The sequence below is a fragment of the Sus scrofa genome, chromosome 9 (genome assembly GCF_000003025.6).
Source record: "Sus scrofa isolate TJ Tabasco breed Duroc chromosome 9, Sscrofa11.1, whole genome shotgun sequence".
Taxonomy (NCBI): Eukaryota; Metazoa; Chordata; class Mammalia; order Artiodactyla; family Suidae; genus Sus; species Sus scrofa.
The window spans coordinates 118,050,591-118,075,750 of NC_010451.4; the positions used below are offsets into that span (position 1 = coordinate 118,050,591).

The 25,160-nt window shown below is 34.4% G+C and overlaps 1 protein-coding gene across 6 annotated transcripts in view; it reads right to left on the minus strand.

Annotated features, from left to right (window-relative positions):
- The window catches only part of RFWD2 (ring finger and WD repeat domain 2), a 200,765-nt gene that overhangs the window by 137,087 nt on the left and 38,518 nt on the right, over positions 1-25,160 (minus strand). For 2 of the 6 annotated variants that reach the window (XM_021063674.1, XM_021063677.1), the window contains exons 3-6: positions 23,927-24,024; positions 19,106-19,182; positions 17,929-18,048; positions 7,809-7,877 (exon numbers count right to left, since the gene is read on the minus strand). In XM_021063674.1, coding sequence (XP_020919333.1) covers positions 7,809-7,877; positions 17,929-18,048; positions 19,106-19,182; positions 23,927-24,024 — 364 coding nt within the window. Of the gene's footprint in view, positions 1-7,808; positions 7,878-17,928; positions 18,049-19,105; positions 19,183-20,026; positions 20,055-23,926; positions 24,025-25,160 lie in introns of all 6 variants that reach the window. The other 4 variants (XM_021063680.1, XM_021063679.1, XM_021063675.1 and 1 more) reach the window with 4 other exon arrangements.

Sequence of the window (25,160 nt, forward strand, 5' to 3'; positions counted from 1 at the left end):
CTTATACCAATACATTTGAAAATTTAGATGAAACAGACAACTTCTAGAAAAAAAGTCAAAAACGGTAGCTAAAACAAAAATCTGAATAAGCAGTAACTGAATTAGCAGTTTAAAACTTTCTGCAAACAACAGGTAGAGACAGCCTCTCCAGCAAAATCCTTAAACATTCAGCGAAGACATTCATGCTAGATTACATAAATTACTCCAGAAAAAAGAGGTACTTTCCCCAGTTCATCTGATAAAACTATCTTTAAAACAAAACTGGACAAGATTAGTGTGAGAAAAAAATTACAGAACAGTCTCATGAATGAATACAGATGCAGTAACGGAGGCAAGTAGGGCGAACAACTGTCCTGGTAGGGTTTCTAGAATGCCGAACATTCAGTAATAAAACTAGAATACCTGTGGGCAAATCAGGATGGCTGGTCACCCTAGGTGCAAAGTTGATTGATGTTTTAATGTTAAACCAATGTAATTATCCAGTTTAACACAATGAAAAAAATTGTATCATCTCAGTTGCACAAAAATTTTGAAGAATACTCAACCCCCAATCATGATTTTAAAAAATCTTAGGAAACTAGGAATAGACACTTAGCTCCTTGAATGATATGATAAAAAATATCTACCAAAAACCTACAGAAAACATCATACCTAATGATGACACGTCGAAAGCTTTCACTTTGAGATCAGCACCAAGACTAGGATGCCCCGCTATCACCACTTCTATTCATCACTGTACCGGATGTCCTAGCCAGCAGAGTAAGACAAGAAAAATAAATACAAGATATAAGGATCATAAAGAAAGAAACTACACTGTTATTATTTACAGATGATGATGTGTACACAGAAAACATAAAATAGTCCACAAATGATTAAAACGAATGATTTTAACAAGGTTGCTGGATACAAAAAAAAAAAAAAAAGAGGTATGTGTACAAATCAATTGTATTTCTACATATCAGCAACAAATAGTAAGAAACTGAAATTAAAGACACAGATATCACTTACAATAGCATAAAAATGACTGAAGACCTAAGAAATCTAAAATAAAGATGTGTAAGAATAATATCCTGAAAGACATCAAAATTTTGAAGGACATTCTTAAGGAGCTAAACTTAAAGAGAGAAATACCATGTTCAGAGGCAAGAAGACTCAACCTCAATATTGTAAAGATACAGTCTCCCAAATTGATGTATCAAATCAAACTAATCCCAATAAAAAACACAGCAGGTATATCATGAACTGTATCAGCTGGTTCTAAAATTTACAGAGAAATGAAAAGAGCCATGAATAGCTAGGACTTTCCTAAAAAAAGAACAGTAATTTACTTTAAAATTCTAACACTTAATACATTGTGGTATTGCCAAAAAGACAAACAGACCAGTGGAGTAAACGAGAGCCTATCAACAGACCCACACATGTATGGACACTTGATATATGACCGAAGTGGTATTTTAAAACAATGGGGAAAGAATGTACTTTTTAATTTAGGATACTTGGACAACTGGATATCCAAGTGAAAAATTCTCAAGTAGATTACAGATGTGAATGCGGGGGGGAAAAAAAAAGAATAAAGGCTTCAAGTAAATAATATGGCAAAATGTCTTTATGACAGTAGGTGGAGAAGAGTTCTTTTGACACAAAAGGTACTAATTTTAACAGGAAAGACTAATAAATTTGACTCTGTTATAGACAAACTTCTGCTCATCAAATGACATCATTAAGAAAATGCAAAAAGCAGTCCAATTAGAGAGGGAAAATATCATCTATAGATAAGTAGATAAGCGATAGATAGGGTAGGTAGATAGAGAGAGAGACAGGTAGATAGAGAGACAGGACAAAGAATTTTTATCTAGAATATATAAACAATAATCCATTACAAAAATCAACTAAATGGAAAAGATATAAGCCTTAAACAAGTAATTCATACAGACAGAAAAATTCAAACGGCCAGTTCACAGTATTGGGTGCTCAACCTCATTAGTGATGAGGAAAATGCACTTGAAAACCACAAAGAGAAAGCAGTAATACATACCCCAAGACTAGCTAAACTGAAAAAAGTCTATTGATACCAGGTATTGGCAAGACTACAGTGCAACAGGAACATCCATACAACACCTGTAGTAAAAGTAACCAATACAACTCCTCACGCACTGTTTGATATTATCTATTAAATTTGAAGGTGTATATATTCTATGACCCATTAATTCCATTTCTACATACATAGCATAGAGATATGTGTGCTATTATATACCTAATACATATATAAAATAGTAGCATTGTTTGTAAATAGCCCAAAATCAAAACTCTTAAGTCCATCAACAACAAAAATGGGGTGTATTCATTTAATAGAATACTATAAAACAACAAAAATGAATCAACTATAGTCATATACAACAATATGGATGAAATATAACATTGAGCCAAGGACAAAAACAAAATATTACATAATGCAGGAGTGCATTTACAGTAGTTCAAAAAGAGACTTATAAATTATAAATACTTTGGCATCAAAACAATAAAGAAAAATAGAGAAGTAATTACCATAATATTGAAATACTGACTACCTAATGGGCAAGGAAGAAGGCTATCATCTGGTACATGTAGGCAGAGAGCTTCAGGGGTCCTAGGGATAATCTATTATTCAGTCAGAATGGTGTTTACATGGATGGTCAATCAACAAAAAATCTTTAAACTGTAAATTTGTTTTATGAATTTTCTATGCTTTATTTCACATGAAAAATTATAAAATGAAATTTATTCAAATATACAAAATAAAATTTCAAACAAAAGCAAAAGGAAACCAAAACTCATCAAAACTATTCTAAAACAGTAGATTAAACATGTACCACAATTGTCCAGAAGTATATCTTAAAATTAAATCAAATGAAATATAAGGCAATTGTTCAAATGCTGGTACAAATTTGCACAGATAAGATTGCCTTTTATATGGAACCCAAAGCTCTTCTGTTCAATTTGACATGAAGAAAGAATAACATGTTCATTTAAAAATATATATTTATTATGTGCAGTGGTAGGCAGGCTCTAGGATAGCCTCCAAAGATTCCCACCTCTTAGAATTCACACCCTGGGTGATTCCTTCTCTATATGTGGGCTGGACACAAAGATTTGCTTCTAATGGAAAAAACAGAACACTGCTGAGATGTAACTTTCAAGATTTAAGTTATAAAAAGCATGTGATTGATGTCTTCAAAACCCTGTCCTGTTTTCTCACTTGTTCCCTGTGACGGAAGTCAGCTGCCATATAGTAAGCTGGCCTGTGGAGATGGCCATGTGGCAAGAATTTGACTATTTTTCCAACAGCCAATGAGTGAACTTGGAAGCATTCTTATCCCAGCGGAACCTTAAGATAATTGCTGAGATGGCCAACACCTAGAGGCAAGGCACTCAAGATTCCTGACTCAATATATTAAACGCTTGATGTTTTTAAGCCATTAAATTTGAGGGTAATTTGTTACACAGCAAGAGATAACTAGTGCTAATGCCTACTAAGTGCCTTGCACATTCCTTTCTCTTAATATTCAAAAGAGTATCAGTAGGGAAAAATAAATCACAAATAAAAATTTAAAGTAGGATTCTAACAGCCCTAAAATACTAGCAACATGTGACATTAAAATAAATGTTAAGGAGTTCCCGTCGTGGCGCAGTGGTTAACGAATCCGACTAGGAACCATGAGGTTGCGGGTTCGGTCCCTGCCCTTGCTCAGTGGGTTAACGATCTGGCGTTGCCGTGAGCTGTGGTGTAGGTTGCAGACGCGGCTCGGATCCCGCGTTGCTGTGGCTCTGGTGTAGGCCGGTGGCTATGGCTCCGATTCGACCCCTAGCCTGGGAACCTCCATATGCCGCAGGGGTGGCCCAAGAAATAGCAAAAAAGACAAAAAAATAAAAAATAAAAAATAAAAAAAAAATAAATGTTAATCTGAAAAACAGATTCAACTTCTATGATAAGTCTAAATCAAGACTCACCACAGGGAGTTCCCATTGTGGCTCATCAGAAACAACCCCAACTAATATCTGTGAGCATGCAGGTTTGATCCCTCGTCTTGCTTGGTGGGTTAAAGGATCTGGCATTGCCATGAGCTGTGGTGTAGGTCACCAATGCAACTCACATCTGGCATTGCTGTGGCTGTGGTGTAGGCAAGCAGCTGCAGCTCTGAGTGGACCCCTAGCCTGGGAACTTCCATATGCTGTAGGTGTGGCTCTAAAAGACAAAAAAAAAAAAAAAAAAAGAAGACTCACCATAACCCCAATTAAAAGTTACGTATGAAATCACACAGTTATTAATTTCAAAGTTTGAATGTCAATCTTAGGAAAATAATTAAAGGTAGTAGTTTGTGGAGTTCCTGCTGTGGCTCAGTGGGTTAAGGACCTGACATTGTCTCTGAGAGGATGCAGTTTCAATCCCTGGCCTCACTCTGTGGCATAAGCAACCAGTATAGCCACAAACTACAGCACAGGTCACAGATGCAGCCTGGATCCAGGCCACAGCTGCAGCTCCAATTCAACCCCCGGCCCAGGAACTTCCATATGCATGGTAGGTGTAGCCGAAGGGGAAAAAAATGTAGTTTGCCTCCTGGTCAGTCTGCATTTTGCTTGAATAAGTTCAAATATAAATTATACTACAGGAGATAATATCTCTAACAACTGTATTTATTTTGAAGATTAAACACACAAATATACTTTATAATATATGCAGAAAATAAAACCACTCATTTCATTCCATCTGCAATAAATCATGAGGTATGAATCAACTACATTTTCTAGACTAAATTTTATTATGATTCCAAATCACTATGGTCTTGGATTTAAATTTTGAAGAAATTTATAAAATTTAATCAAAGTAAGTGGCAAGTTTTTAAGTCTGTTAACCTAGCTCCAAATTTTTTAATTTTTAAAATTTTGTTAACCTAGCTCCTCAGAGTTCCTTGTGTAGTTAAACCTGAAATACTCAAAATCACCCATTTATAGGCACATTAAAAGCATGAAAACCAAAATATATAAATAACAGTATAATCACTGCACACAAGAGGCATCAACATCCAGAAGCACTTGGAACCAGTATGTTTCTTGGCTAAACTGCCTACCAAAAGAAGATATAATCTAAAAGAGGAAAAAAAAAGAAAATACGATCCAAGAGAAAAAAAATCAATCATGCACAAGGATCACATAAGATTCCAACTAAACTTAGCCGAAAAATTCTACAGCACAATTAACTCAGACATTTAATAATAACAATACAGGAATACTGATACTAAGAGCTATGTGATCAAAGGTAGTATCATAGAATGAGTTTTCAGAAGCCACCTGCCACCACATCAGAGAGAGGACAAATTGGCATAACAAGGAAGAAGTTATTGCTGAGAAATACTTCTCTGTTGATCTCTCCCATTTCTGCATATCTTATGATAACTTTTGGTCCAAATTATCTTTTCAAAGATATTCGATAGTGAACACCCTAACAAGATAGAAATGGTAACTTCTTCCAGGACAGAGGACAGATTTGTTTTCTAATCAGTCAAATAAAAACAGTATCTCCCTGCAAGGCAAAGATTAATAAACAGGTTTACTAACAGACCCCTTTAAAAAGTGATATTCCCTAAGCTCAAAGTTCTTTAGTTGCAGCATATATCCATTTTATGTGCAGCATCTACCAGGGCCCATCTCTGTACCGCCCCTGAGGGACTTGTAGGTCATGAAGCTGATGCTGCCAGATGTGCCATGAGTAATCAAGAGCTTTATCTCCAATCCAAGAGTCTTGTGTCTTCTGCCAACATCTATGAAACTGGAAAGCTAATCTGTCAGCTTGTTAGTAGGATAAAAATTCCAGAACCCTCGCAGTTTATTTTATAGTTATAGGCTATGTGTTTCTTACCTGAGACAATTTCAAATTGTAATAGGTTACAAGCATTAATAGACAACAGAGAAGCATGAAAAACCTCAGAGGCTAATGAAAACCTTAAAAATTCAGGTCAAAGATAATAATCAGCCATTCCATTTAAACCTCCAGATATCCTCGTGTTTGGACTATTCATTTAATTGATTCATTGTCAGGTAATTTCCTACATGCTAAATCTCACTCAGTGAGTTCAAAGTCTAAGGGAGAAAGAACCATGGAAAACTACTGCAGGGAGTTCCTGCTGTGGCTCGGTAGTAATGGGAATCCAGTTAGCATTTTATGAGGACGAGGGTTTGATCCCTGGCCTCGCTCAGTGGATTAAGGATCCGACGTTGCTGTGAGCTGTGGTATAGTAACAGACGAGGCTCGGATCTGGCATTGCTGTGGCTGTGGCTGTGGCCAGCAGCTGCAGCTCCAATTTGACCCCTAGCCTTGAAACATCCATTTGCCGCATATGCAGCCCTATTAAAAACAAACAAACAAACAAACAAACAAACTACTGCAAAACAATTTCACATTCTGATTTAAAAGAGGAGAAAGGTACATATGGAAAATCTGAAAATTATCACTCTTCCAAAGAATTATCTATAGCAAAAACTATTTCATGTACAAATTGAGTTAAAAATCTTGTTTCCACATATTATATAATGTTCAGATGTCTTACTCAAAGTGTGGTCCAGGACCAAGAAATACAGATTAGCAGGCTCCAACACACACACTCTCTTAATCAGAACTTAGATTCTAAGAAGATCCTCAGGTGATTCTTACGCAAACTGAAGTTTAAGATAAATTCCTCACCAAAAAAATACAATTAAAAATCAAGAACAAATATTAAATTTATAATGAAGATAATTTTAATAGACATACTAAAATCACAACTGCTATCTGAGCAAAAGTTAGATGAGAAAAATATAATCATAAACCATGTAAGGAATATTTAGCTATACAGTAGCATAACACAGAAAAACCCAATGTGAACAAAGCAGGAAAAGTTAAAAATAGACATGAATAGTCAAAACGGGGAGATATCAAATTAAGGTCATGTAAAGTTCTGGCAATGCACACTTTATCAAAGTAAGTTCTCACTTTTTTATTTCCAAAAATAATAAAGAAGGCCTGGCACCTAATATATGACATATGGCTATATTTTTATGAATTAAAAAAAGTCCTAATTATAAAACTGAAAGTAAAAATAAAAGATTTGAGACAGAAATTTAAAAACAAAGCAGCTTTCAAAATTACTTTGGCATGCTACCAAGAACACAGTATTTTGCGTTTGTGTTCCCATGTTTTGTACAATTGTGAAATGATTGAGGAATCTTATAAATGTTAAATTAGGACATTACGGTTATAAAATTATTAATAAAAAATTATCTTTTACTTATCCTACATGACTTACACTTTCTAAGTTCTAAATAGGTAGCTATGCGTTTACTTGCTTTTTTTCTCCCAAAGTATTTTCATCATAGGAAAAATTGTAACCCTCTCTACTTAAGAATTCATTAAGTTTTCCTAAGTTCTCTTTTCAGGGTGAAGGTTAGGCTGCCATTTGATAATTCTATTTTCTATTGCTATTCTTTACAACTTTGAGAACATTTTTTCTTTTTTTTCTTTTTCTATTCATTACAATCGATCCTATAGAAACGATCCAAACGAAATGATCCATCCAAACGAAATGATCCATCTCCAAAACGGCATTTTTAAAATATCAAGCTGTAATAGTAAAAGAATTTTTAAAATCTTAAAAAAAAACCCTGAAAACTCAAATGCCTCTAAATGTTTACATAAATTTTTTACCCTGAAATGCCCTCCTACAAAAAAAATGGGGAAAAAATGGAAGTAGTCAACAATAGTAAATGAGACATAATTTAAAATGCACAAAATAGTATACCTCTCTTTTATTTCTTCTTGCAACCTTGAGGAATTCCATAAGGATCTGTAGTTGGGCTGCATGTGACTCCTATAATAGAAAATTATAATTGTTCTTTTAAAAATATTAACTATGAGTTCAAAGTTTTCCCTTAATACCACAATATAATCAGCATAAAACAACTTTATTCATCCAAATAAGTTAGTCTCATTTCTGTTTAATCAGTTTTCCATTTGCTAATTGGCATTTTTAAAAGCAAGGCCTTTTCCCAAAACTAACTTTAAAAAACATGTGTTTTCAATCACACTTCTCATCTACCATTCTGAAAAAACTATTTATGGGAAATGGCAATTCTGTTATCTGCCCTGACTTTCTCTTCCCCCAACCTAATAAAGCATCAAGACAAAAGTCATAGTGGAGCTAACAGCTTCTAGATACTGAAATCACTTTCCCCATAAGAATTTCATTTGCAGGAGAGTAAGAAGCATAATAAATAGGAGGAAATTCATACTTTTTAGAAGTCAAATTTATTATTTCTCGTCATGACCTAGTTTTACAGATATAAGAATTAATACATCTCTATGAAAGATTTCAGTCAAAATAAAAAATTTAAAAACAATTTTAATAAAATCAAGCGGAAGGAGGGGTAAATAATATAAATTGGTAAGCTGAAACAGAGATGTAACAGATAAATGATAATTATTACCTTGACATATTTTGAATGTCAAAAAATAAAATTACAAAAGGATATCTTTTAGTGTTAAAATTTACACAATGAACCAAGGAATTCCAACTGAATCTGATAAATATACGTAAAAAGAATTCCTAAAGCTAAAAATGAAATAACAATGAGATAGTTTATGAAAATACAATTCTTTTATATTTAAAAAGAATTTAAAAAACTGATGGAGCACTTCTAAAATAAACAAAATTAAATGAGAAATATTAATAAGACTTTGATTTACCTGGCTATGCAACAGAATCATCTGAGGCATTTGTTGAAATAGTCACTGGAACAGGTTGTTTGTTTTTTTTAATGGCCACACCCACAGCATAGGGAAGTTCCCAGGGCAGGGACTGAATCTGAGCCACAGCTGTAACCTATGCCACAGCTGCAGCAACACCAGATCCTTTAATCCAATGCACTGGGCTGGGGATTAAACCCGCACCTCCACAGCAACCCAAGCCAATGCAGTCAGATTCTTAACCCAAAGTGCCACAGTGGAATTTCCCATGAGACAGATTTTATCTGATTCTGTTACTCCAGGAAAGATTCCAGGAAACTATAAGTTGAACAAATCCCCAGAGGATAGGAATAAGCCAGTCAAAATTTGAAGAATCACTAAGATATCACACATACTACAAAAAAGCATGGCCACCTCATACTCACTCCCAGAAGTCTAGACCCTTTGGGGAGAGAGTGGCAATTCTTGGATTTTCAAAGTGAAGAGGCAAAATAAATCAATGAAATGTTTAGGTCAAGAAAAATAAGGTCAAAAGAGGGCAAATATGAACTGACAATCACATAAGGATATTCCAATTAACAAACATGACTGAATTGATGATTCACAAATGAACAAATTTATAATACATGGAATCATAAAGACTTTAAAGTGAAATTTTTTTCTTGAAAAAAAAATCTGATATTTATTGGACCTTAGACACATTCTTGAGAACTAAGTTAAACTATCTTACAGAACAAATTCACAGAGGGGCTCTGACTCCAACAATGATGATAAACTCTCCCAAAATTGTCTTCGTTTGTCTTGGGATTTCTTCACATGGGTTTTTGGTTTTTTTTGTTGTTGTTGTTTTTTTTTTTTTTCCTTTTCTAGGGCCCCACTCACAGCATATGGAAGTTTCCAGGCTAGGGGTCAAATCAGAGCCACAGCCACAGCAACACCAGATCCAAGCCGCAACTCTGAAACACAAGATCTGAGCCACAACTCTGCAACTCTGACCTGCATCACAGCTCATGGCAACACCAGGGAATGAACCCACATCCTCATGGATACCTGTCAGGTTTGTTTCTGCTGAGCCACAACTGTTTATCTGTAACTTATACAGATTATTTGGCTAGAGCAGAAACCACATCTTTATATAAAAATAACATAGTTCATTTGCAAAGGAATAGTACAAACTATCTTCAAAATACTTAGTGTGAATATTCCATTTTAATCTATCAATAAGGACATGTAAATAGGGTAAGAATACAACTGATTTTAAGGGAGAGAAGCCCAAAGCCTCAAGGACAAAGGAAAACTGGGACCAACAAAGTACACCGGAAATTCAGCACATAGCACCTTCTTTTACAATTTACTATTCTTTAAATGAATAAAAATAATTATCTCCAAAAAGGGGATAAATGGCAAATAAAAGAAACTGTAGTTTCACACAAATTTGAAAGAAAAGTATATAAAAGATATGATGGAAGAGTAAAAAGAGAATGTTTAAAAATGAGAAGTGTATAGATAAATAATAAATCAAAATAATGTCCAGTCATAAGACAATCTGTTAGTCTCAGAATTGAACATGAAACTAACCCCCTAACATCATTTATCCCACTACTAATAATAGAAGTTCAAGGAGTTGCCTTGTGGTACACTGGGTTAAGGACCTGGTGTTGTCACCACAGTGATGTGAGTTCGATCATTGGTATGGGAACTTCCACATGCCATGGGTGTGGCTAAAAAATATAAATAAATAAATAAATAATAGTTCAAGAAATTAATTCCCTAATCATTTCTTACAGTTTTCAAAGCTTCTGGAAAAAGATAAATGATTATTTAGCACAATTATCTCACTTTCAGATAAGGAAACTGGAGTAAAAGAAAGAATGAAAAGAAACCTATTTGAGAAAAAAGAAAAAACACATATTTAGAACCTTAGTCTCTATTCTCAGTGCTCTTTGCAATATAGTAAGTTTTATCACATTTGTCCCATCTGAAACTGAGAGAACCCTATGTGGCTCCTGGGCACAAAGGCACATGGAAATCTCTGGAACAACTAAATATGTCAATATAAAAATATTTCTGTTTAAAAAAGTAAATAAAGACTAGCTAATTCATTTTCCTGTAAGTCAGGTAGCTGCCAATTCTTCTCATTGAACAACGTGTACTATGAACCAAAAACTCGTGTTACTGGAAGGATAATTTTAAAATCCATACTCATATTAGTAAACTAACACACCTCTTTCTGCACATTCAGAAAATAATGTGCTTCAAAACACAAGAGGAAAACAAGGCCCTATAACACAGGACACTATATTCAATACCCTGTGATAAGTCATAATGGAAAAGAATATAAAAAAGTGTGTGTGTATGTATATATATATATGTAAAAAACTGACCACACTTGCTATCAATAGACACTAACACATTATAAATCAATTATACGTCAATAAAAAACACAAGAGGAATATTTATAAAATGTGATGATAGGAATGGCTCATCAAATGAGTGTCTAAAACTTGAAAGAGCTGGTATCAGAGACAACACTTTCATAGTAATTTTAATAAATTAAAATATTTAAGTTAAAAATATTAGTGACCAATTTTCCTCAAATTAGAATATAAAAAGGTTGTTCACTCAACAACAAAAAAGAGCTAAATTGGAGTTCCCACTGTGACTCAGCAGGTTAAGAACCTGACACTGCCTGAAGATGCAGGGTTCGATCCCTGGACTCAATCAATGAATTAAGGATGTGACACTGTCACATACTGCAGCACAGGTCCAGAATAGGCCTGCAGCTGCAGCTCCAACTCGACCCCTAGCCTGGAAATTCCATATGCTGTGGGTACAGCACCAAAAAGACAAAAAAAAAAATAATAATAAAATAAAAATAAATGATTTTAGCAATGACACAAATAAAAGAATAAGCAAAGTCACAAAAATTTACTATAACTACATACAGTTCTGGAAATTAATAGAAAGCATAAGTGTGTTAAGGAGATACAGTGAAATGTAGAAAAAAGCAGTCAATCTGACAACAGAAATAGAAACTATTCAAAATAAACTAGCAAGGGGAAAAAGATAAAACATAAATAAGCAAAGCTATTTATCACTGAACTGTGGTATAACTTCCACCAGCCTAAGAAATATGTAATTGGAGTTTCCAAATGGAAAAGGTGATAGAAAAATATTTGAAGAAATAATCACTGAACGATTTCCAAATCTGATGGAAACTATAATCCCACCAATCCAAGAATCTCAAAGAACTTCAAGAGCAAGAAACATGGGGGGAAAAGACTATACCAAGGCATATCAAAATCAAAATATTTAAAACCATAAAAAGAATATCTTGAAATAAGAGAAATATTTCATTCCTAGGATGAAGACTTCTCATCTGAAACAATGCAAGACAATAGACAATGGAGCAGCATCTTTAAAATACTGAAAGAAAAAAAGGTAAATCTAGAATTTTATCCTTATCTGGAAGTGCTTTCAGACACAAAGGGTAAATAAATAAAGGCTTTCTCAGACATGGAACCTGAAAGAACTCATCACCAGCAGATCTATACCATAGAAATGAGAACGGCTGTCCTTTAGGCAAAAGGAAAATTACAAATGGAATTCCAAAGACTGAATGGAAGAATGAATGAAAAAAAAAAGAAAAAAAAACCTGAAGTATGCCAGAAATGATAAATACATGGGTAAAAATAAGACTTAAAAAAAAAAAAATCTCCATAAGGAGGTGCCCTGTGGTGTAGCAGTTAAGAATCTGGGCTTGTCACTGCAATGGCTCGAGTCACTGCTGTGGCATGATGTTCAGTCCCTGGCCAGGGAACTTAACACATGCTGAAGGCACAGCCAAAAATACAAAGATAAAAAAAAAAATCTCCATAAAACATAATTTACTATTTAAACTGAAATTAATAACAATTGATTGGGGGGTATAAGATATACAGAGGTAAAACATTTGACAAAAAAATACAAAGGCTTGGAGAGGAGAAATGGAAGTATATTGTTGTAAGTTCTTATAATGCAGAGGAAGTAAGATATTTCTTGAAGGTACAATGTAACAACAATTATTAAGCAACCACTAAGAAATCAAACAAAACATTTTCTGACAGGCCAAAAGACAAAGTGAAATCATGAAATATAATCTAAAATCATATAAATCATTGTCTGACCACAAAACAATTTAACTAGAATTCAATTACCAAAATATATATATTTGCCAAAGTAGCAATATCCAAAATCCATACACACACACACATCTTCTTACAAGTCAATTAGAAAAAAGAAACAGTTTCTTAAGAAAACAGGTATAAACAGACTATAAATAGGCAAATCACCAAATAAAAAACCAAGACGGCCAAACAAACGAAGAAATTCTCTTCACTAGCAAAAAATACCAAAAGTACAAAACAAAACACACACATTCACACACATACCCAAGCATCTGATAACTATCAGACTGGCAGAAACTAAAAAAAAAAAAAAAAAAAAAAAAAAAAAAAAAAAAAGGAGGTTAATACGGCACAAAGTCTCAGAAAAGCAATTTGGCTACAGTTAATGTAGTTAAAATGTGCATGCAAATCCTATGAAAAGCAATTCTACTCCTTAAATCACTATGTGTGTTTGTAAGAGACACGAATAATAATACTAAGTGCAATACAGTCACTCATAACTGAGAACTCAGAACTTCAGTGTGCATCAACAGGGGACAGAAATGTTCATGCAATGGATCACTACAGAGAAGTTAACATAAATAAACTAGATCGATATTCATCAGCAGGAACCTCAAAAAGTAAACGAAACTGCGTATGTTAAGAGGATAACTACAGTACAAACCTCTTTATATAAACTCTTTATATAAATTATACAAGCAATACTTTATATATGGTTATAGATACAAGCATATTTTTTTAAAAAAATCATATACACACTTGAGAAGTTTCCTTGCCAACTTCATATGTTGGTTACTCTGGAAGAATGGAATGAGATGAGAGGGCTTTAAGTATTAAAAAATATTTAATTTTCAAAAGGCAGATCTAAGACAAATAAAAAGTGTAACTATTTATTAAAACCAAAAGAAAGGAGTCGAGAGTCTCGTTATTTTCTGTACTGTTCTGTATGTTGGAAATATTCATCAAGTTAAATAATAATGCAAAGTAAAACAGGAAAATAATAATGGGAAAACACTAAAAGACCTATGATAGGAACTTAGCTTCTGAAGTGGATCCATCAAAAAATAATAGGAAGGATCTAGGGTCTAAAATTTTTTTTTGTCTTTTTTTCTAAGGCCGCACCTGCAGCATATGGAAGTTCCCAGGCTAGGGGTTGAATCAGAGCTACAGCTACCAGCCTACACCACAGCCATAGTAATGCAGGATCCAAGCCAGGTCCACAACCTATACCACAGCTCCTGGCAATGCTGGATCCTTAACCCACTGAGAGAGACCAAGGATCAGTCGAACCTGCGCCCTCATGAATACTAGTCAGATTTGTTTCTGCTGAGCCACGATGGGAACTCCATAAAATTAAGACGCCTATATATTACTGCAATTCTAAAACAAAAAGACAAAAAAGCACGCAAAGATTTATGTTAACATGTCAAAGGGGGAATAAGGTTAACAGCCCTCACATTCAGTAAGTAAACTGATGCCCCACACACCTTTAAGTGTGCCTGTGATGCAACAATCCAGAAAGTCTCTCTTTAACCACAAGCAAGGGGGAAAAAAAAAATCTAGTGTTCTCTTAAGGTAAAAAAGAATCAATCGTTTGCTGAGAGTTGTACAGGAGGGGATCGGGAGGAGATCAGAGATTCCAACTACTTCTTTATCAGACTCTCAACAAATCATCCTGCCTTTAGCCTTTACTATGTGAGGTACCTCATGCTCCCACTTCCAAGGCCTTTGTTCCACAATATAAATAGGGTTGGTTCCTAGCTATTCCTCACTGCTGGCTCAGTGTTCAGCTTTCTCAAATCTCCTAATGTATTACTTTTCATCCATCTGCTTTATAGCTTATAAAATACTGCTGCCATTGTCCTCTCCCATGCTTCTGCTTTTAAAAAAAAACCTTTTACTCTCATTTTCATAGGGAACAAGGTAAGTTCTTATATTCAATCTATCATAGAGAAGTCTCACCATTTATCATTATGTCAAAATATATATGTAATTTAGTTTATCTCCTCACCTACCTCACCCTATTTCCACTAACCTTAACACACCATAACACAATATCTAGCACACAGTAGATGCAAATAGAAAACCATGTTTAAAATCATAGGAGAGGAGCCCCTGCTAGCTCAGTGGGTTAAGGATCTGGTGTTGTCACTGCTGTGGCTCTGGTTACTGCTGTGGTGCAGGTTCATTCTGCATGTGCAGCCAAAAAATTTTTTTAATTAAAAAATTTTTAATTTTTTAATTAAAATTAAATTTAATTAAAATTAATTAATAAAAATTAAAATTAATTTTTAATTAAAAAATTTTAAATTACATTATAGGAGAGTTTTGGTAAACAATTTTGGGGATATGACACCAAACAACAAAATCAAAAATAAAGATTTATTTTTTACAGACACTATATCAAACCTACAAGTTTCTGTGTAACAAAAGAAATGATCAGCAAAACAAAAAGGCAACTAAGTTGGGAGAAAGTGGGAATGGAAGAAAATATCTGCAGATAATGTATCTATCTGATAAGAGGTTATTATCCAAAATGCTGTATATAAAGAATTCATATAATTCAATAGCAAAAACCCCAAATAACCCAATTTTAAAATGGGCTAAGGAACTGAATAGACGTTTGTTTCCCAAAGAAGATTTCAAATGATCAACAAGTACATGAAAAGGTATTCAACATCACAAATCATTAGGGAACTACAAATCAAAGCCACAATGAGACACTACCTCACACCAGTCAGGATGGCCATCATCAAAAACGCAAGAGAGAACAAATGCTGATGTGGAAAAAGGGAGCCCTGTGCACTTGGTAGGAATGTAAACTGGCACAGGCCCCATGGAAAACAGTATGGGGGTCCCTCCAAAAATTAAAAACAGCACTTCTGTTGTGGCTCAGCAGTAATGAATCCACTACTACCTATGAGGACGCGGGTTCAATCCCTGCCTCACTCAGTGGGTTAAGGATATGGCGTTGCTGTGAGCTGTGGTGTAGGTCTCAGGCACAGCTTGGATCTGGTGTTGCTGTGGCTGTGGTGTAGGCCAGCAGCTTCAGCTCCAATTGGACAATTGGACGCCTAGCCTGGAAATTTCCATATGCCATGGGTGCAGCCCTATAAAGACAAATAAATAAATAAAAATAAAACTACTATATGATTTAACAATCCCATTTCTGAGTATATATAGCCAAAGAAAATTAAATCACTATGTCAGAAAGATATCTGCACCTTCATATTTAATGCAGAATTATTTACAATTGCCAAGACATGTTAACAAACTAAGTGTCCATCGACACATAAATGGATAAAGATATGGTACATACACAATGAAATACTATTCAGCCATAACAGAGTAGAAGAAGGAAATCCTGCCACCTGCAACAATATGGATGCACCTTGGGAGCAGTCTAAATGAACTAAGTCAGAAAGAGCGATGAGTACTGTATAATCTCACGTATATGTGGATCTTGACAGAAGAAGGAAAGGGAAAAAAAAACAAGCTCCACAGAAAAAGATCAGATTTGCAGTTACCAGGAGCAGAGGGTGGGGGAATCGAATGAAGGTTTAAAAAGCACAAACATCCAGTTTTAATGTAAACAAGTACTGAGGATATAATGTACAACATGACGCTGACAGTTAACACCACTGGATGGTGTATTTGAAAGTTTCTAAGAGAGTAAACCCTAAAAATTCTTAACACAAGGAAAAATTTTTTTCTTCCTCTTTTTTTTTTGTATCTATGAGATGATGGATGTCAACTAAATTTATTGTAGTAATCATTTCATAAAACAGGTGTCATGTCATTATGCTATGCACAAACTTACACAGTGCTATACATCAATTATATCTCAAAACTAAAAGAAAAAAATAAAAAATATAAAAAAACCCTGAAAAAACACAGGAGAAATTCCCACCAAACCTGCCCCATCTCCCCACCCCAAACACACAGCATGGAAGACTCATTTGGGTCAGATCCACCTTACTTACTCTTTTCTCCTAACAAAAGATCCCCATTCTATTAGGTGATACCCAGATCCAAGTTATGTTTAGCAGAATCTATCCACACAATGTTTTAAATCAAGTTGGAAAGCTCCTTTTCTTTTTCTATCAAAAAACATGAATATAAAGAAAGAAGTATAGGAGACCACTTCATTCACTATCTGACAAAAATCTAAGAAAAGAAAATCGGACCTTTCCCAAAGGAACTCCCAACAACACTCAAGTGCCTGATTTCACTTCCTTATATGTAGTCTCCAGAGAAGTCATGGGTCCAATCTTCCAAACACTTTATCTGTTAAGCTCCTCCTTTTTATGTGTGTGAGCTACTCACTCCCTTATTCTGTCAATGTATTATTCTGTCACTCCCTCGTTTTCTCTTTGTTTAAGCTAGGTCAGAGTAGGTGTCTGCTTATGCTGAGTGTGCACTGTTTATAATGGAGCATATTCAATTCCTAATTAATACATGCAAATTCACATTCATATTTTCTACATTTGCCTGAAATAAATGTAATTTTATATTTACTTAGATTTTATTACATGAAACAGGATATATTTAGCTCCAGTTTCCATCTTTCTATATGCCTTTACTTGAGCCAAAGACTGTTGTTATTGTCAATGGACACCTGACAGAAAAATTTTACATAGATTTTCTTCTCCAAATCCCATATATGAAGAGGGGAAGATATTGCAAGGAAGATATTCATTAGAAGAAAATGACCAATATCATTGTTTCCTACTAAAATGAAACTGTACTATCTCGTGATTGTAACACTCAGTTTTTGTTAATACAAACTGGCCACTGTAAATAAGTTGTATTATAAGAAATTTGTTCTTTCTTTGAAAAGTAAAGGGGTATCTGTTAGAAATGGTAGTTTGCAGATGTTTCTTGCTGAATAAAATTGGTGGACTGAGTGACACTACCTTATTATTTTTAAACATTTCTAGATCTTTTTCAGTGAAGTTGAAAGAACGCCATTTAAAACAAAGTAAGTTTTAAAATCAGGCTGCCACTTACTGCTTCCAGTTGTTTCTTCTTCTGCACTAGTAACTCCAACATAAGGTTGACATTGGCCAAATCAAGGTTATCTTGGTCAGTTCCCAACAAATCCTGAAATATCTGCCACCTGTGGCCATTCTAAAAATGAAGAAGAAACACAATAACTTCCTAAGAAGATGGTTTTATAAAAGCAAATGTTTGCTACTTCCTAACACATTTATTACATAACATAAAAAAATAAACTATAATGTTCCAACCTACTCCTTCCCAGCTAATGGCTCCCCAATGCCTTCTAATTATAATTTAAACACTATTTCTCCCTTAAATGAATTTAAATAACAGATATGAAAGGCATATTCAAACAAATGTTAAGTCAGCATCTCTAACAGTGTAATTCCCATCAAAATAAATGCCTGGATTTTAACTACTTGTTTAGCCATATTCTCAACTTTGTATTTGGTAAGGCATTAATTTAAGCTCACTTGGCTCAGTAATTTGGGGCTAATCCTCTTCTATTTTTATGGCCACACCCAAAGCCTGGGAAAGTTCTCAGGCCAGGGATTGAACCCACACCACAGTAGTGTCAACGCCAGATAACCTGCTGAAATATCAGGGGACTCTTAATCCTTTTAAGCTGAGAATCTTTCAACAGTTTTTTTTGTTGTTGTTGTTGTTGTTATTTCTTGGGCCGCTTCCATGACATATGGAGGTTCCCAGGCTAGGGGTCTAATCGGAGCTGTAGCCGCCGGCCTACGCCAGAGCCACAGCAACGCGGGATCCGAGCCGCGTCTGTAACCTACACCACAGCTCACGGCAACGCCGGATCGTTAACCCACTGAGCAAGGGCAGGGACCGAACCCGCAACCTCATGGTTCCTAGTCAGATTCGTTAACCACTGCGCCACGACGGGAACTCCTCAACAGTTTTTTCAAATCACCACCATAGTTTTCACTCTGCCATGTAAGTCTTCAAATGTCACGTATTATAAGCCAACTCTGACTCAATATAATCCTACCAGACTTTTCAAAAGTTAAGAGTAAATTTGAGACAATACAGGTAAGAGAGTTCTATATTGAACCGAATAATCTTGTCTCCTTTAAGAAAAATAATAAGCTAAACTTTAACACTTAGTATTAAACCAACAAAAACAACAAGTTGAAATTTGTTAAAAATAGTAATAAGAGTTGAAACATACGGTGCTACTCACTGAGTGGTCCAATTTGAACCTCTTTTCCTCAAATCTTTGCTTCTGTTTAAGAATGAGTTCATTCACTGAAAACAGAAACAAAACAAAAAGCACACATAAATCTGAATTTTTATAAATGTATCATCTAGTTTCTCTTTTAAAAGTCCCACATTTTAAAAGATGCTAAACAGAAAATGCTAGGGTTTTAATTTTACCTCACATTACAAACAGTTTTGCGGCAGCTACTACTACAACAACTACCACTGTGACTAAGACCACTATGACCACAGCATGAGAATTCTTTAGAATATGCACTTTCTCTTACATGTCTCAATGATGACACTACTAGCACTTGAAGAGAGAGAGTTCTTCACTATATGAGACTGTCCCATGCTCTACATGGCAACTGGCTAATTCTGCGAGGTAAGCACTAAAGACATCTATTTGTTCTTTTTATTTGTTACTTTTCTATAAATATCATGGCAAACACTGTCAGTTACACAAAAATCTTTCTAACCTTTTATTAAAAATAACTATGATTTTTTCCCCAAATGTCAGAATGCCAACTGCCACATACTTTCAGAGGTGCTAGAGCCCTCCTCAGCCTCATGGTATGATGCTCAACAATCCTAAACCAATCTAGTTCTATACCCTTACCAGTGATTGACAAGGGGTTAACTATGTGACCTAGTTTTGACCAATGAAGGGTATGCTGTCTTTCAGAAAAGCATAGAACAAATTCTCTGCCTTCATTAGGGGTGATGTCTGGAACTGCTCAGAGGAGAGCTAGCCAGAGGACCAACACATATGGTAAGGATGCAGGAACAGAAAAATGGAAACATCTTGATATTATCACTGTGCTACCAAATTAACTAATACGAGAAATTCTTTTTAGGTAAATCAATACTTTTTTCTTAATGTTTAACCCACCTTTAATTGGATTTTTCTGTCTTTGACACTGAAATGATAAGAAATAAATAAATAAAACTGATAAAACTAGCACTAAGCTCGTTTAACTTACCAGCCTTTACCTTACTTTAATATACAGATATTATCCTATGGGTTATTCTTTGCATTTTAGAGATGAGGAAATACTAGAAAGAGCATAAGGAAATTACTCCTGGTGACCTGTTAGACAGAGTTGGGATACAAACCCAACTACACCACATTGTAACTACAAATATTTTCAAACAAGTCAGAGAGGTACTAGGAACACAAAAGAAGGAACCAAGCTTTAAGGATAAGGAAGACTAAGACTTAATGCAAGATTCAAGCAACTCAAAACAGGAAGACAAATACATGAGGTAGCAGTTACAATACGATAATCAGTACTATCACTGAAATAGATTTAAAAAGAACAGAGGACAAGGAGCAATCAAAAAGCAGGCTTCACATAAAACACAACATCAGAACTGGGCCATAAGAGGCACACAGAGACTCACTAGACAGGAAGAGAAGTGTAAAAGAACTCAGAAAAGTGTGTGGGGGGAGGGGGTAAAGTCATAAAACAGCAGGAAATAAGATGATTTAAAATCAATACGGCTGAAACACAGGGACAGAGTGATTTTGTTAGTGATAACAAGAGCTTAAGAACTACGGTTGGAATTGTAGACAGATCAGAGCCTGATTCTGAAGAACCTGTTATCTTACAAGTACTTATCATAATCCAGGGAAGATAAAGGAGAGAATGTGAAATAAGTGGGAATAAAGAGGACTACATGAATAAGAATTAGCCATTTAATAAAAGTTGTTATTTAAATAACTGTAATACATACATCTTTATACACCATATTACATTTTATCAAAAAAAATTCAATGTGAATATTCTATATCCACAATTATAATTCTCTGGATCCTTTTTGAATGTTTTGCTTCCAATTCTCTACTTTCAATAAAACTGAAGAAAGGACTGGACTTGTTAACTAACAGGACATCAAAACATTTTTTGACTATAAATCAGTAAGTATGTTTTTAAGCACATAATTCAGAAGGAGGTCAAATAAAATTATTTATGAAGGCAAAGTTTCTCATGACTTACACTTTTCAAAATAAAAAGGAAAAATCTTAAACTTATATGTTGTTATATGTCTAATGCTTTATAAAGTCTGTAAATATTTATTTAATCAATTGCATGTCTTTACAACTCAAAACTAAGATTTTTAAAATACTTAATAGAAAATTATGTTCAAAATAAACTTCAAGTCTATAATTTCTATCTTCTGCTACAGAAAAGTATGACAGACGAATCAATAAGAATTTCAAGCATGAAAATACATTATATAAGGATAAAATTATATAAGTATAAAATATAATTTTAAATATAGGATAAAATTATATGGGCAATATGCAATTTAAGTAGAAGTTCTGAGAGAGTAAGAAAGAAATTTCATATTGTTAGTAAAAAGTGCCTATTTTCAAATCAATGCTAGGTATTAAATTACTATGATATTCAGATTCCAATGGATACATTTTAAAGAGAGATAAAAGTTTATTTTGAAACAATCATATTTATAATATGCCTAAAATTATATCCTTTACAACCAGTTTAGCTTATAGAGAAAAATGCTGAACGCTAACTTAAAATGTGGCAGCAATGTGGTTCAAACTACATCATATTTCAGAATTTTTATATGGGTCACCCAAACAAAAAGGTTTTAAGACCACTGCTATAGAAAATATGTAGCCCAGCCCTCTACTCATGACTCAGGTAAAGCATTAAAAGTGAAGAATCCTAACCTATCAATAAAAAAGGTGCAAGGCTATTTAGAATATTTCATAATCAAATAACATATACTTATTTTATCATGCTCAAGAGGAAATCTGAAATGTTATTTCTATGGCTGACATAAATAATCACACTGGAAGCTGCACTGTAATTAAAAGACTTCAAACATGGGTATAAAATACTTACACTCTCCTATTACCCAAAGTCAAAATTTTTTATCCATATAAAGATAAGGTTAAAAACCGGATCATCATCAAGATAATTTCTAGCTTAGAAAATTGGTAATTATGACTTAACTATTCACTGAAACATATACATTTGAGGCTTTAAATATGAAATTACTTTGTATCTTATTACTGTATTTCCACATTCCTTCCATATTAGCACATGGTGTTCTCTATTTAGAAATTCACATAACAAAATTTCTAACTTGTGCACTCATTAAGGAATGTTGCCTGAAAAATCCTGTAAATACCAAAATCTTCACTAGGTTTCTTTTTATATTTAACCATTCCAAAAGAAGTAATTTTCCAAAGTTACGACAACTCACAGAAAAGTGATTCTAGGACCCTCACCAGCAGCATCAATCCATGTTTGTGAGTTCAGGGACAAAGGATTCTGCTTTGCAGGACTTTGGTTTCCCTTTTCCCTAATCTAGCTCATGAAGTCCAATCCCACAGAGTGTCATACCACTCAGTATTTCTTCTATTCCTAAGTTTTTCCTACTAGTTTGTCATAAGAAGTGGGAATACCTAGAAAAATTTGGTATTCCAACAGAAAAATCTTCAAAATATTTCCTTCAGGGTTCCTCTTTGCTGTGCAATCATCCAGTGATTTTCCTTCATGGAAAGATACTGGATTGTAGTGAAGAGTGAAAGAAAAAAGGATCGTAACCAATGTAATTTTAGACCAGAGATAAAAAGGAGAGCAAAACAATAGGTACCTAAAAACATCCAAAACTCATGATTTATTATAAACCACCATTAGAACTAAGCAAATCAGGAGTTCCCGTCGTGGCGCAGTGGTTAACGAATCTGACTAGGAACCATGAGGTTGCAGGTTCGATGCTTGGCCTCACTCTGTGGGTTAAGGATCCAGTGTTGCCGTGAGCTGTGGTGTAGGTCTCAGATGCGGCTCGGATCTGGAGTTGCTGTGGCTCTGGCGTAGGCCAGCGGCTACAGCTCCGATTCGACCCCTAGCCCGGGAACCTCCACATGCTGTGGGAGCGGCCCAAGAAATGGCAAAAAGACAAAAAAAAGAAAAAAAAAACTAAGCAAATCAAAGTGCAAACGGAAGTACTGCCAGATCAGAATTTAATAGCCAAGCAGCCATCACATCCTGAGTACCTCACTGTTGAGAATAGAGAATTATCCTTTCTGATATACATACCCAACAGTGCCCTACTTTATACCTCCCCATACTTGAAAATTAATGTTTGGAAAACTAATCTTCATTCTCCAAAACTCAAACTAGAGATTTTCCACAGTACCTTAGGATTTTCAACATACAGGATTTTTAGATTTTTTTCATAGTCAATGTCTGACTAGATATTATGTTCAAGCACTTACCACTTACCTTAAGGGTGCCCTATTTGTGTCTCTCTTTTCCAGACACCATTCCTCTCTCAAAAGTTCACATCCATGTCTTCCTTGCCCAGGTTTACTTCTCAATTGCCTCCCAAGGTCACAGACTCTCTTCCTCCATCCAGGGGTCCTCATACCCAAGTTTTTCCCCTTCCTCCTCTCCATTAACCTTTTCCTCCATTGCTTCTCCCTTCTGCCCCAGAAGCAGAAACAAGAGGACTGCACAACATGATTGAGAGACAGATATGTGGACCTTTGGCATTCTGCTTCAGCTCACATTCTGTTCAGCCATCAATGTAAGAATCTAAGACTTGTATCAGTCCATTTTCGAATGTAAATGAAATATAATATGATATGGTATGTATATGGTATACAATCAATGTCACAACCCAGGGGAAAGTACTCTGGTGAGTAGGAGACACTTGAATATCTCTAAGCTGTATTTTCTATATAAATAAGTGCTAGCACATCCTCTTAGGAACTGAATATTCTTAAAAATTAAAAATCATTCCAAAGACTCACCCAAGAAATTAGGATACAGATGATCAATATTATCCACAACATAGTTACACTTGGGACATCTATTATTATCCTCCAAACTCTGATGAATACACTTGTAGCTATGATCAGAGGGAAAAAAAAAAAGTTTGATTAAATCAGTGATACATTATTAAACTGGTCACAACCTAACACCTATTAGTTTTTTACTCCTCATTTTCAACATAAGTAACCCAGCAGTTATCAAATTTATTTCAGCTGATACTTTTATATCATAAAGAAGATACATAGGGTATTTATTAGATAAAAGTAAAAAAAAGTTATTTAAAAATAAAGAAACAAGCCTACTGGATATAAAATTTTTAAAGATATACTAAGTTTTAAGTTTATACAATTTTTTAAAAGTTTATGTAATTTAAACATCATATAACAACACCAAGAAAAACAAATTGCTATGATTTAGTTAAGCGAACAGACTGTGTTCTTGGAGTGCTGATTATCCTTAACACAAAAAGAGCTCATTCAAAAAAGAGAAAATAAGAGAAAAACAGAAAAAACAACAAGAGAAAAATAAGTAAATAAGCCGGGGAAATCATCACCTGCACTAGGATTTAAAATTATATACTAGTTTTTACCAGTGAGAACACAAAAATAAGGAAAAATCTGTCAGAGTTAAGGAGTACACACAGATATGAAAAATCTCATGTGCTCCAGCAGGAAATGTAACTGCCACAACTTTTCTAGAATTCAAATTGTATGGAAAACCTTAAGGTTGTGTATCCCCTTTGACAAAGTGATTTTACTTCTAGGAATTTATCCTAAGGAAATAAGCAGATACCAGATACATAAAGATATTCAATAAATAGCCAAATAAATCAGAAGCAATAAAAACTAGGAAACTGACTAGATAAATTTTTAAACATCAATCCAATGTAATGAATTCAGCCAATACAGATCCAATGTAATGTATTCAGCCAATAAAAATCACATTGTAACATGTAACTATATACCACAAAAAATAATTAGTACCTACTAATAGTTACAGCCGGAGAAATACAATTATGAGAAAATTTTCCTTTCTTACATTATACATTTCCATAATGTTCAGCTTTTTAAAATTATGTATGACCTTACAATCAAAAAAAACTTTTGATACGACATTCAATTAAAACCCAAAGAATTATCCAATCAACATTATAAAAAAGTCACTACACCACTAAATTACTGAACAAAAATAATCCCTAACAAAGTGGATACA